This window comes from Cyprinus carpio, chromosome A20 (assembly GCF_018340385.1).
Source record: "Cyprinus carpio isolate SPL01 chromosome A20, ASM1834038v1, whole genome shotgun sequence".
NCBI lineage: Eukaryota > Metazoa > Chordata > Actinopteri > Cypriniformes > Cyprinidae > Cyprinus > Cyprinus carpio.
The window spans coordinates 5,352,948-5,367,730 of NC_056591.1; the positions used below are offsets into that span (position 1 = coordinate 5,352,948).

At 36.5% G+C, this 14,783-nt stretch overlaps 1 protein-coding gene across 1 annotated transcript in view; it reads left to right on the forward strand.

The window, feature by feature from the left end:
* The window catches only part of LOC109081289 (thyrotropin receptor-like), a 48,289-nt gene extending 42,006 nt beyond the window's left edge, over positions 1–6,283 (forward strand). The window contains exons 8-10 of the mRNA XM_042777429.1: positions 1,401–1,478; positions 3,693–3,881; positions 4,163–6,283. Of these exons, the coding sequence (XP_042633363.1) occupies positions 1,401–1,478; positions 3,693–3,881; positions 4,163–5,561 (1,666 nt within the window). The 3' untranslated portion in view covers positions 5,562–6,283. The remainder of the gene's footprint in view (positions 1–1,400; positions 1,479–3,692; positions 3,882–4,162) is intronic.
* The last annotated feature ends 8,500 nt before the right edge of the window (positions 6,284–14,783 follow it).

Consider the following 14,783-nt stretch of genomic DNA (forward strand, 5'->3'; position numbering starts at 1 on the left):
TGTTTATCTAAAACCATATAAATACCCAAGTTTGATACAACACATTTATGAAGCTTTAATCATTAACAGAATAGTTTACCATTTATCATTATTTATTCACCTTAAATACATTACAAACCTGTTTTTTTTTTAAGATTTTTATTTTCTCTTACCATGCACCATTCCAAAAACACCAAAAGCACCACCAAAATAAGTTTTTAAACTTGTACACTATAATCTTCCAAGAAACAGACCAAAAAGGATTTAAAATATGGTCTGTGGCTCACACAAAGCTATCGTATTGCTTTTCTGACAAGGGTCTCCAACCCTGTTTCTGGAAAGCAAGCGTCCTGCAGATTTCCGCTCCAACTCCAATCAAACACAACTAAACCAGCTAATCAAGGTGTTTAGGGTTACTTGATAATTACAGACAGGTGTGTTGGCCCAGGGTTGGACCTGAAATTTGCAGGACATCTTCAGGAGCAGGGTTGGAGATTGCTGCTTTAGACATATAATATTTGTGAAAGTTGAATGGACTGTTGTATGGAACTAGTATGTTTTCATGTCCTTTCTGACATGTTCACTATGAACTGTTCACATCTGACATGTTCACTATGAACTGTCATTGTATGAACTGAATGAACAGACTTTTTATTCCATTGAAAAAACAGCAGCATATGGTTAAATAATGATATAATTATATCTACTATTCGTTCACTTGATTCAATAACATAGTCATGATAGTGTCTTCTCAATCAGTTCCCATTGAAAAGTCTGTTCTAGAGTAAAGGGCACTTTCGGGGCATAGTATTTACTATTGTCATTCCATAAATCTTGTGTCATTAACCTCTGCTGAGATTACAGCATATTAATGTCAGTCTCCCTCGATAAAATTGAGCCAATCTACATTTTTGTTGTACTGACTTTAAACAGTCATAAACAATCTAGAAGGAAAAAAAAATAGATGGCTAACTTTTTAAGACTAGTCTAAGCAGTTTATACCAGTGGTTCTCAACCACATTCCTGGAGGACCCCCAACACTGCATGTTTGCATGTCTCCTTTGTCTGACACACCCATTTCAAGTCTGTGAATCTCTACTAATGAGCAGGTGACCCCTGGAAGAAAAAAAAATGCACCCACAAATGTTTTATGATATTCTGGTCCCTGTGTGTACTTATATCCCTTCTTTAATGTAAATCTGTGGGATTTTTTTGGGGAATGTAAATCTGTGTGATTTTTTTGAAGTCTGATCATTTGCAAAAAAATAATGCACCTATTCTCAACAAGGGTTTATGGGTTTGTTTGTGCCTTAACAAGCACCACAAAAATTTTGGTTTTAATTTCATCTTTAACATTTAGTAATAGCATTTATGATCACAAAACTGAACCTTTTAACCTTTTTTACGCCTTTTCTTTCCAGGTACCTGCATAGAAATAAGCAGCTGACAAGGCTGGATGAGAGAATGTTTGCTGGGACTAGCAGTGGGCCAATGGTCTTGTGAGTGCCTTTTGTTTCTCCTGAAAGCACTTGAGATGTAGTTCTCTCTGAGCTCTTTTACTCAGAGTTTGCTGCCCTTGTCCATAAATGATTTTGCTGTGTTTTGGTTAAGGAAAAATATATATATATATATATATATATATATATATATATATATATATATATATATATATATATATATATATATATATATAAAGAAATACTGTAAATTATAAGATTGTATTATCATAATTGTAATTTAGAGCAAATAAAGACTTTTAAATATTTTGTATATGTTTGTAAAAATTTCAATTAAGAGATTAGATCATGTATATTAAAATGTAGTTTTGTGCATGTTTGTATTAATTCTTTGATACTTTTAATGGAAAACATTTTTTTTTTGTTTTTTGGTTGTTGGTTGTTTTACTGCTTTGACAAATATTATAGATTTCTGTTCATAAGAGAATAGCCTATCCTATCATAAAGCTAGCCTACTCTTCAGTGGTTTTACTAATCATTTTTTCTGTAAATGCAAAAATATCTTCTCCTCTGAATGCAGGATGTTGACCATAGTAATCTTATCTGTCTGCTAACGTGGGCCTGCTGAAATCATAATTCTTTAATAAGTTAATAATGTGGCCCCTCAGCTACCCTCTCAGGAGTCAGCTCAGTGTGAAATCATTGCTATGAGGTCACTGGCTAACTATCGCAAAATGAAAAAATCAGACAAGCGGCCTGCAATCTTTTTCTTCTTCTTCTTCTTCTTCTTAATCTTAAACTCATGTTGCACAATAGACTCTTTGGAACATCTGTTTAAAACAAAAACAACAACAAGCTCATATTATAATGGACATTTTTGACTCTGAGGGTTATAATCCTATAGGGAGGATTGATGATTTTCAGAGAAAAACCAAACAGGCAGTGGTAAATATTTTGTTCTTTAGGTGATACTGAAACACACACAGCCTGCATTACCCTAAGCCTGCATTTACATTGTCCATTTTTGTCCCATCTTACATTCAATTTAGACATGACCAACTACAATATTGTGCCAGAACGCACTGACAGCAGCACTAGTATTAATTGTATTATTAGTAAAGTACTGTATATGAGAGCACCATGACCCTAAGTGCTGTTTAAATCAGAAAGTATCCGATCTGTTTATTGGAAAATGGGACTTTTATTCAGATATTTTTGTCTTGAGAATCTTATATAATGATTGGTCAGCTCTCAAACAGGCAAGTCACTGAAACAAACAGCCAAGACTTTAGAAAAACACTGTTAAAAAGCAACATAAACCTAAGAACCACAAGCGTTTGAACATTACAGAATTTTGTTTTCCAAAATATATTTATTAACATTTTGTGACATACAACAAAAACAAGCACAAGTAACAATATTGTTACTTGTAACAATAGCATTAAATGATACAAAAAATGTCTAAAGAAAAAAAAAATAAAAAGGGCAAAATAAGGGAAAAAGAAATAGAAACTCCTCTTCTGCATTTTAAAGTGACAGATCAATGGTATCGATATAATTTAACAACGGTTTCCATGTTTTATGAAAGCTTTTTAAAGACCCTTTTATGTATTAAAGACACTTTTATTAGTTTTTTTTTTTAATTATTATTATTATTATTGTTATTTTTATCGAAAGTATCAAATATTTTAACCCAAAACTGTCAATCTTGGACAGGACCAGAACATGTGAGTATGATTTGCTTGAGATTGTCGGCACTTATTGCAAGTGTCACTCCTGTCTGGGTATACTTTGGCTAGTCTGGCAGTAGTGTATAGTGTGCTCTATAAATAATCTTGCATTGCATCAAACTATGTCAAGCACATAGGGAAGAAGAATGTACTAAATCAAATATATAATCTACTCTGTGTCAAGAATGTTTCAAGTCACCCCCAGCTCTAGTTTTGATGTATTCTTGAGAGATTCAGAGGGGTCAGGATTTAAAAAATCTATTGATTCATAAATGGCAGAGATTAGTCCTTTTCTGTCTGGACTAAGAGAGAGAAGGTGTCCATTTTTTATATATCAGGCGGGAGATTAGGGAACTGGGGAAAATGATTTTGTACAAAATGCCTGACCTGAAAAAAAGTGAAAAAGATGAGTGTTAGGAAGATCAGACTCCTTTGGAAATTCTGAAAAGGATAAGAATATTTATTTATGCTACTGAGGACCAATCGCGAAAAACTGGGTCAATCTGCTGTCTTATTTTCTCATCAGTGATGTATCAGAATCGGCTGTCACTTCCCTACCAACCAGAGGCTTGGAGTCACTTCGGGAACTCTGTGCTCGGAATGTCTGGGCTCTCAAAAAACTACCACTGATCAAGACATTCAGACACATGATTACGGCAGACTTGACCTACCCCAGCCACTGTTGTGCATTCAAGAACTTGAAGAAAAAAAGAGGGTTTGTGGCTTTGATTATTCATTGCAATACTACTCTCAAATCTAAGAAAATATGCTTGTTTTGAGTAATGTTTTATTATTATTATTTGTTTCAATTCTTGTAGTATTTTTTTTTTTTTTTTACTAAGACTGAACTATGATATCATATAATTGGTTTGCTTAATTCTATTAAAAATTCTGAATATTATGGTAGTTTTAGTGAGCATACAAAAAGATTTAAGACCTTTTAAAAGTGTATTTTTTGGCATGCAAGCATTAGGGTTTTTGCTTTTTAAATGGCAGGTACTTAGAGGACATCATATGTAACCTTACTGCCAGGTATAACCAACTTCAAAAGAGATCTGTGGGAACGTTTACAATTCCTGGCCTGCACAGCAGCATGGAACCTGGCATTGATTTGGGTGATAACCTCTTTAGAGACACCTACGACCACCAGGACTTTTACACAAGCCTGCACTACCACACCTACTTTGGCGGGCACCCAGACAATGATATGGGCTTTGGTGAAACACTGAAGAACCCCCAGGAAGACACCAGCCATGAGTTTGACAGTCGCTATGACTACATTGTGTGTGAGGAGGGAGAGGAGGTTGCCTGTTTTCCTGTTCCTGATGAGTTCAACCCGTGTGAGGACATCATGGGTTTCAGCTTTCTAAGAGTATCTGTGTGGTTTGTCAGTTTGCTTGCTGTGTTAGGCAACCTGCTTGTACTGTTGGTGCTGCTCACCAGCCACTACAAACTGTCAGTTTCAAGGTTTTTAATGTGCCACCTGGCCTTTGCTGACCTGTGTATGGGCATTTACCTGCTGCTTATTGCTTCCGTTGACCTCCACACACGTTCTGAATACTATAATCATGCTATTGATTGGCAGACAGGTCCAGGATGCAACCTAGCTGGGTTCTTCTCCGTCTTTGCTAGTGAACTATCGGTCTACACACTGACCACTATTACTCTGGAACGCTGGTATGCTATCACTTATGCTATGCAGCTGGACCGTAAGTTGCGTCTGTCCCATGCTTCATTCATCATGCTGGTAGGCTGGATCTTTTGCCTCTTATTGGCTCTTATGCCTCTCATTGGGGTCAGCAGCTACCAGAAGGTCAGCATTTGTCTGCCCATGGACACCCAGACACTTGTGGACCAGATCTACATCCTTTGTGTACTTGTTTTTAATATCCTGGCTTTTGTAGTCATTTGTGCCTGTTACATCAAGATCTATTGTGCTGTTCACAACCCAAGTCATCGGTCTGCCAACAAAGACACCAACATTGCCAAGCGTATGGCTGTGCTCATCTTTACTGACTTCCTGTGCATGGCACCCATTTCGTTGTATGCTATGACCGCTGTGTTGGACCACCCACTCATCACTGTGTCAAACTCTAAGATCCTCTTGGTGCTCTTTTACCCTCTGAATTCCTGCGCTAATCCTTTCCTATATGCCATCTTCACCAAGGCCTTCCAAGGAGATGTCTTCATACTTCTCAGCAAAGTGGGTCTATGTCAACGTCAGGCTCAACTGTTCCGGGGTCAGACAATATCTTCGAAGGCAAGCAGCAGAGGAATCACTAGACGTGAGAGGGAGCAAACAGGAGCAAAGGAGACTCCTATTTCTCTTCTAGATTATCCAGGCAAGCCGCCAGCCACACAGCAGAAGGAGGACAGTGATGGGCAGGATACTTGAAATTTATATGTGAATTAAGGCTACAGCAACTGGAATATAGATGTCCAACAGAGTTGGAGTCTACTAAGCTGCAATGCAGCACAACAAAATACAGAAAATTAATTAATTACCTGAACGGTCTGCATTAAAACAAACTGATGAATTTTAGGTTGTATATTTAATGCATTATGTTGCACTGGTAATAGTCAATGATTGACTAGAATTCAGACAGTGGGCCTTGTTCATTAGACACAAGCATAACAAAAATAATGTGTAAAATGTTCATAAATGAGTTTTTTTTTTTTTTTTTTTTTTTTTTTTTTTTTTTTGTATGTGACTGTTTGTGTTCAATTCAATACATTCAAATGTATTAAAGAACCATTTTAGAATTGTTTCAAAAAGTAATTTGCTGATCTTGTGTTTTTCCAGGCCATTGTGAATGGCTGTTTAACACCGCACACAAAGGCAGTCCATAGTTATTCCAGTACCCATATTAACTGTGTGCTTAAGCAGACCAACACTTAGAATGACTGTAACAATTCTCAATGGTCCAACCATGATTACTATTTTAGAAATTATGGTTGTAATGTAGTAGCTGAAAAAGTACTATATTTTGTATATAGCGCCTTCTACTGCAGTTACACTGCTGCTTCACTTATGCACAATGCGTGTAAGTGCTGTGAAACAGCTCTAATGGCTATTGTTGCTGAGCATTATGTTTTTATAAAATAAGAGCTTGTGTGTAGATCATTCAAGTGTTGTGCATAGTTATTGTTTTTAGCTTTTATCACTAACTGTTTGTAAGCTGTAAGTTTGTAATCACAAAACATCTTCATGTTTAGTCTGTTTAAATTTGTATTATTTTGTCTTCATGTATCCACCTTTTTCCTCAACGTGGAGGTAAGCCTATGGGTGAGACTTCTGTATCATTAGCCGTTATAGGTAGATAACGAGGAGAATAACAACGTGCAGTAAATGGTAAAACTGTTTGCAGTACAAACCATTGTGTTCTTAATTAAGATAACTGATTAAAATAATATGATAGGACACATCAATTGTCAGTATCAAGCAGCAAAACGAACTGTTTTGTACAGCTAAAAATAGCTGAATGCAAATGTGACCGGAAACTAGACCCATAGAATTTACAAATGGCGGCACCCATTTTTACATCAGGAAAAAGGTGGATGGCCAAATAAAATGTGCCACTTTTATGTATTTAATGGTGATGATTTGCTTGGTGTTAAAATAATTCCTCCCATTCCGGTGGCCGTTAAGTGAGCTGCAACCAGCAACTTATTAACTTGTGCTCACACACAATTGTGCACACTTAACATACAAGACAATTATAACATGAACTGAACCCCCAATATACTCAAAGGTGGACTTAAGTGCATCCCAAATTGCATACTCATGCACTTTTCTATGCTGTTTTGTAATATATATATAGTGTAATTAGTGTTCACACTGAAAATTACAAAAAGAAAAAATGCATTTTAAATACCTGAATTACGCACTTAAACAGAATTCAAAAAAATAAAAAATAAACAAATAAATAAAAAAAAAAAAATAATAAAAAAAAAAAAAAAATGAAGTGTAGAATGCACTCAACTGTTGCAGATATTTAATTATGTAGCAGAGAGGGAGGGGCTACTATACTTCATCAATGAATGACAAAATAACCTTATAAAATTCATACACTACACAGTTTAGTACATAGTGATATGTAGTGTGTAAGTGCAGAGTATAGAGCATCATTAAGGGGGCCCTAAGCAAATTCCAGTTATGGGGCCCCAACACACTAACTATGTACATTTTTACTTTTGTAACCCTTATTTCTGTCTTTAAACTTGCACTTGAGCTTGCACTTGTCCATTTAATTGCAGTGAATAGTCACAATCTTCAATCTTTAAAAAAATATTGAAACATTAAATGTATGTGTACACTTTCTTCTCTTGGTGTCAAGTTAATGAATAATGTATATTAAACTGTCCCTAGCTCAATTATTCTATTGTTTGTGTTAATAATTAAAATGTTTTTTTATTATTATTATTATTATTATTATTATTTAAACAAGATTTGTTTTCTTATTTATAAAAAAAAAAAAAAAAAAAACCTTCTTAGACCCTCTAACACTAGCTCTCTCTATTCTATTTCTGTTCTATCTACTATATATATATAAACATTTTATATTGCATTAATCTAACCAGGACTTGTCACAGCACTTGCATATTGTTGCCCTCTTGTTGGTTTGATTGCTTCTGTTGTCCTCATTTGTAAGTTGCTTTGGATAAAAGCGTCTGCTAAATGATTTCATGTAAATGTAAATGATATATAACTTATTTAATTATTCAAAACTAAACTTTTAATCATTTTGTTATTTATATCATGTTGTTATTTATAATGAATTATTTAGTACTTACCAGCAGGCCCATTTTCAGATTCAAAAGACTGTGTGAGCTTCTGAAATTAGTCAAGGTGCTCGAGTAAGGGGGCACATCTAGTTTGACATATCATATTTGGTCCCGTCATTGCAATTTCTAGAGAGAATCATGCAGTGTTAACAACCTGGAGTTTAACATGCTCAAAACAGTGGAGATGATAATGGACTTCAGGAGAAACCCCCCTGCACTCCCCCCACTCACCATCATGAACAGCACTAGTCACTGCAGTAGTCATTCAGATTCCTGGGCACCACCAACTCTCAGAAACTGAAGTGGAAGAATCACATTGACTCCACTGTGAAAAGGCCCAGCAGAGGTTGTACTCCCTTGCCAGCAGAGGAAGTTCAACCTGCCACAGGAGCTGCTGATACAGTTCTTCTCTGCAGTCATTTAATCCATCCTCTGCCCCTCTGTAACTGTCTGGTTCAGATCAACTACCAAAATTGATCTCAGAAAACTACAGTGGATAGTCCAGACTGCAGAGCGATTCACAGGTATAACCCTCCTCACTCATCCAGAGTGAGTAAAAGGCCTGGCAAAATCATTCTGGATCCCTCACACACAGGCCAATGCAGTCTGGTTGACGCTACAGAGCACTGAGCACCAAAACAGCCAGGCAAGTTTCTTCCCTCAGGCTGTCTACCCCATGAACAGTTAAAATTTTCCTCACTGTGCAATAAAACATGCAATACCAAACTATCTATACTTTTATTTATCATACATATGTTATTTAGCATATCATACATCTATCCACATTTCCTTGCATAATTTGTTTATAGCATATCTGTGCATACATATACAAAAACAATAGACTAAAAGACAATAGATAGTATATTTATTTTGAATCACTTATTTTTATTTTGTTATCTGTGTCTTGCCACTTGTCATCGTGTTGCACGGGAAGCTTTTGTCACCAAGACAGATTCCTTGTGTGTGTAAGCATACTTGGCAATAAAGCTATTTCTGATTCTGATTTATAAGCGGATATCATTCCCGAAACTTTGCAGTGTGTAAGTGGCCATTTGTTCTCTTAGCAGCAACCCTCTTTTTAGGGTTTACAATGGTCTTTCAAGTATTTATTACTTATAGTTTTAAGTAATAAAACTGGCATATCACTCAAAACTTACATGTATATAAATATAAAAATTATAATTAAACTTTATTTGGAGTACTACTTGTGCACAATGCACATTTATCAATATTAAGCCTAAAATGTGTTTTAATGTCACTATTGATGAGGATTGTATGATCTTTGTATGATCTTTGAATAATATTTAAATGCAAGAGGAAAGTGTACCTAAAGAATACTTGCAATAGTTCCACTTTTAACACAATCAAATAAAGCTCAGTATATCTTGGACTTAAGCACTACTTTCTTACAATTAAAGTGCATTAAGCACAAAATTAGCTGTTCCAATTTAGTAGACTTTAAGTATACCAGTTTAGTAATATGTTAATAATATGTAGATTTATTTGTAGTATACTTGGCATGAAATAAATGTATTTCAAATACATTTTTATATATTTATTTTTCACTAAGGAAGGCATCTGTAAAGGCTTTGCAATCACCCATTTGGCCAAATAGTTAAGTGGCTAGGATTACTATTTTAGTAAAATTAATTCACAATAACACATTCAGTTATCTAATTTGATATAAGGACTTTTTATGTGATATTTTATTTTATCACAAAGGAATGTCATTTGTTTTAAACTCATTAATGTAACGCTTTGTTCATATTGTCAGCAGATGCCATCATGTTTTTATACACAAAATGAAATAAAACATTGGTGCCAAAAAGGCACATTTTTTTTTCTGATTAAATGTTAAAATAGTGTTCAGTAAGTATCCTGTAATCCATGTGTGTACAACATTTTATTTTAAATTACTGAAATCAGTACACAAAGCCAGATAAAACTATGGTAAATTTTTGTTTTGGCCCTCCTGTAAAGTTGGTGAAATGTCACTTACACCCCTCTGGTCCTTCACACTTTGTTTACACTTAGACCATTAGGGAATAACAAAAAATAACTAACTATTTAGATACAGGAAAGTTTGACTCACTTCATCGAACTGGTTTGTCTCATATAAAAACTGCACCTTCAATTACAGTTTCATAAGCCAAAAAATTGAGTTTTTCTGAGCAATGTCATTGCTTTTCCATATGATGGTAACAATCAGGTATTTAATACTTTGGTGATTTTCTTTCCATATGGCTGCTAATGAAAGTACTAAAAGGTATTTGAGTTACACTTCCACTACCCTCTTACTGAACTTTCCAGCTGACGCTAATTGAGAGTAGACTCATGTTTGGGTGTTAATGAACCTGTCTATTTTCCATTGAGGGAATTCATTTATTATTTTTAATCAGCTTGTGATTTGTGATTCAAAGCACAAAGCTGGACTGCAGACAGGGATCTCAGATACTTGTGTTAGTGATGACAACGTCTTCATTTAATCCTTTAACTTCCTGAATGAAAATAAACTGTTCCCAACTCTAATCAATCCAAAACCTGCCATGAAAAACAGCAGCTTTAAAAGAATTGATCAAATTACATTGACATTGAAAACAATTAACAAAGATAGTTTCATCTATATTTTTGTTCATTTTGAACCAATCTGAACAAGTATGATAACTCAAGATATAAATTCTGGATTTCCCGTCTTGTAATGTGGAATGTGACGATTCTTCCAGATGGCATATTATTCTCTCCTGGATTGAACTATCAAATACAGCTCTATTTTCTCACAATCTAGCAGTGTCAAAGGTTTCTTACACTAAAGCATAACTTGTAAGAACTAAAACAAGCAAACTGTAGGTGCGAAAAGGAGGAGAATGATAATAGGAGTCTTTCTGGAGAAAATATTGCTTTTCAACATCTGGTTAATATTTTAACTGAGCTAGTTTTAAAGAAATCCAGGTGGAACATTTAACACCCATATGTGCTTTCACTGGTGACACGCCTTTGAGTTAGACTGGTGTGATTTTTTTTTTTTTAAACATACACATAAATGTGGAAATTAATTTCATAGACATGTTATAAACCTGACTGTAAAAAACTTTTGATTTAAAAAACAAAAAACAAAAAAAAAACAGATTGGGTAATATGGTTGATGATGTGTCCTAAATTCAGCTGTCACCTTGGTTCCGACCAGACAAAATGGCATAAAGGCAGCACCATTTTACCATTTCTAAATAAAGTGAATGGCATGTCAAAACAACAGAGTGGTTCACACCACAAGCACTCAGGGTCATTGTAATGATCTGTCGGTGTTATATCCTCTAATATTTTTCATCTAGAGCCAAATGCGCTACAATTTAAACTCTTAATGTGTGTTGTTTCTCTATAAAGACACTAAAATTCCACTAAGAGCTGCTGCTGATAAGGTTCTTTCAAAGACTGGTTATTTTATAAACAGAAGTAGAAACATAGTGAGTATCAAAATATATACATACTTCTGCCAAAACTGCAGAAAACTACAATGCATAGTTATAGTTATGTATAGTTATTTTTACCTATCATACTCTGACTGTTCAAACAAGGTTTGAGACATAACATTTATTTTTTCCCATCTACATTTTGCATTATAAATCTTTAATGTTAAGAACATGTTAAATCTATAAGAACATTTTAAAATAAATATATAATTGTTAAAATTGGGGAAATTATTTGTAGACAGCAAGGGAAGACAACAGAAACATTGAAATTACTAGTTAATTTTGTTTTCTGCTCATGGTGAGAGCATTTTGGTTATGTTTGTTTTAAGCAAACTATAAACCTACTCCAGACTTCAAGAGGAAAACTCTGAACCCCCATACAGTATCTTTTGTCACATGACCTTTTGCATTACATATGTATCTAAAGGCAATAAAATAATAGGTTGATAAAACATCTGATTTCACCCTTTATATATTAATATCTAACTGGGCTCAACTGATGATTTTTTTTTAATAGAAAAATTCTCAGAAGCCACTGGCCTTTGGCTCTGAGGACCCAATATCCTTGTTGTTTTTTTTTTTTTTTTTTTTTGTCTGGACCTCAAGTGGGAAGTAAATATAGAGACCGGAGCTCTTGGAACTTTAACTGAATACCTGGAACTTTCATTGAATGCCCTGATATAAAGTTATTGATAAACTATTCAATTCAATTTCTTTTTTTTTAAATGCACGAAGAAGATGATGAATGCAGATAGTCTTTAATAAATCCACACAAGGGAAATCCAGGACAGAACAGGCAGGAAACACACGTAGGGATGTAGTAGACCGGACCCCAAACAGAGAAAAGAACACAATTAATATAGTGGAGCAAATGAGGATAATAAACCAGACACACCTGAACTAATTGACACAATCAAACATGAGGGAAAATTAGGTCACAGAACAATTGAGGAATAAAAACACAACAAATGTCCAAAGGGGTGTGACAGTCCACCCCCCTCCCGGAAGGCACGACCTTGTGCTGCAGGAACAACATATGGAGGTACAGAGGGGGATTTTGGAAGAGGATAAAGGAGTGGATGAGGGATGGTGACAGCCACGGTGGAGGAAGGGCTGACGGCTCCAGGAAGCCAACCAACGGCGGCGGAGCAGGTGGTTGTGGAGACCGAGGCGGACGCGAGGATCTGGAAGGCCGTGGTGGAGCCGGAGCAACAGAGCACCAAGGTAGAGCCAGAGAGAAGAAGGAGCCTGACAGAGCCAGAGGGACAGAGGGATGAGGCGCAGCCAGAGGATTGCAGTCCCGAGGCGGTGGATGGTCGAAGATAGACCAAGGCAGAGCTGGAGGGACGAGGGAGCCTGGCGAAGCTGGTGGACTGACGGGCCACGGTGGAGAGGAGGGAGCTAGGAGCCATGATGGAGCCGCTGGGTCGAAGGGCCGAGGCAGAGTCTGGGACTCTGGGACAAAACAGCCACAATGCCGATGGTAACTGGCACACCCACAGCGATCCCACCGCACATATGGTGGGCTGAGGGTAAGCAGAGGGGCTGCCAGGAGACAGTGGTGACAATGGTGAGGACTGGTGCAGAGGTGTTGGGAGAGAGAGGCTGGGCAGGAGTTCAGGATGCTCATGGGGCTCAGGAATGGTGTGTGCTGCCCACACACACCACAAGGCCACTCCCAGCATCGGGAGCGCCAGTGACAGGGAAACAACCTCCATGGTTGTTGTCCCACAGGCAGATAGTTGAGGGCAGATAGACAGTTCAAGGCAGACAGACAGTTCAGGGCAGACAGATAGTTCTGGGCAGGCAGGAGAAGAGGGGGCATGGCTGCATATACATTGCATATACAAATTAGAGTCTATAAAGTCCACTGAGCTTGGCTCACCCTCACTGTAGCTGCCTCACACACTTAGTCTGACGTCGAGGGCTCTAGCTCCAGTGCAGTCCTCTGGTTCAAAGGTTCATGGAGCTCTGGCAACAGTACTACTGCCTGTATGATGTGTCATCAAGAGACTATCACAACAAACAAAAAAAAAGAAAAATACTGGTGAAGATAGCGGAAGCGCTTCAGCAATGTTTACACTCTTTTTTTCGGAAGTCAGTTGCTAGTTCAGCCTTCTCGATGACATCACGTGCGTCGTTAAAGATGATTGATATCGAAAGGATTTGGCATTTCCAATTAATGACTTAAATTATTATTATTATGGTACTTTTATTATTAAATTTATAGGTCTCCTACAATTAATTTGCCCCGCAATAATTTCAAATCTCAGCGCACAACTGACACGCAGATAATAAATGATTAATTAGCTTACTCCTCATAGGCTCAGTGTACAAGATGGCGCCGGTGATCTTTAGCGACGTGAGTGTGTGCATACCTACTTTCTACCTCCTTGACTAGATATAAATAATTAATGTTTTTCAGATTAAAAAGCGGATAGTGATATATCAAAGACAAGAGTAATCTTCCTCCCTTCATTATTGCATACCTCTGTGTGGAAATTCAATAAGACAAGATGTGGAGATTGCTTCATTCTTTCTTCTGTTGATTATGCGGTTCAGCGTCAGTGGTTAGTCAGTCCATGAGGATCTCTTCATTCAAACACAAACCACTCAAATCTGCAATACTGTACATTTTCGGAGAGTTGATTTTGTTCTGTCTGCTATTTATAGGATCATAAGATTTGCGATTGTCAAACGATACGCTCAGAGATTTCTGCATGTAGATTAGATGATTCGATTAGATTCAACTTTATTGTCATTATGCAGAGTACAAGTACAGAGCCAAAGAAATGCAGTTAGCATCTAACCAGAAGTGCAAGAATATAGTGTTTTATATACATAAAAGTGCAGAGTAAGTGAAGCTATGATTTACAGAATGTACAGTGGTGTTGCTATATACAGTATTGAGCAGAGTATATACAGAATATAAATAGGAATGCAGTGTAGGATTGTATGTACATAATGAACAGAGCAATGTAGGATTATATATACAAATTATGAACAGCAGCAATGTGAGAACAGTTGTAATAAATACAGTTGGATGAGTGTGCAAAAGTATTGTTAAAATGAATTCTATGTAAAATAACAGTAGTGCAATTATATTTTTATAGAATAGTTTACTGCGCTTTGTACAGTAACAACTTAGTTTACAGTGTGATAACTAGAACAGTTGTGCAGTCGGTGCAAAATATGAGTAGTGCAAATACATGTATGTAAAGTACTTTGACCAATGCAGTAATAAAGTAGGTGCCGGTTAGATTGGTGGTGTGGGGTTCAGAAGGGTCACGGCCTCGGGGAAGAAGCTCTTCCTGAGCCTGCTAGTCCGACAGCGTAGGCTCCTGTAACGTCTGCCGGATGGAAGG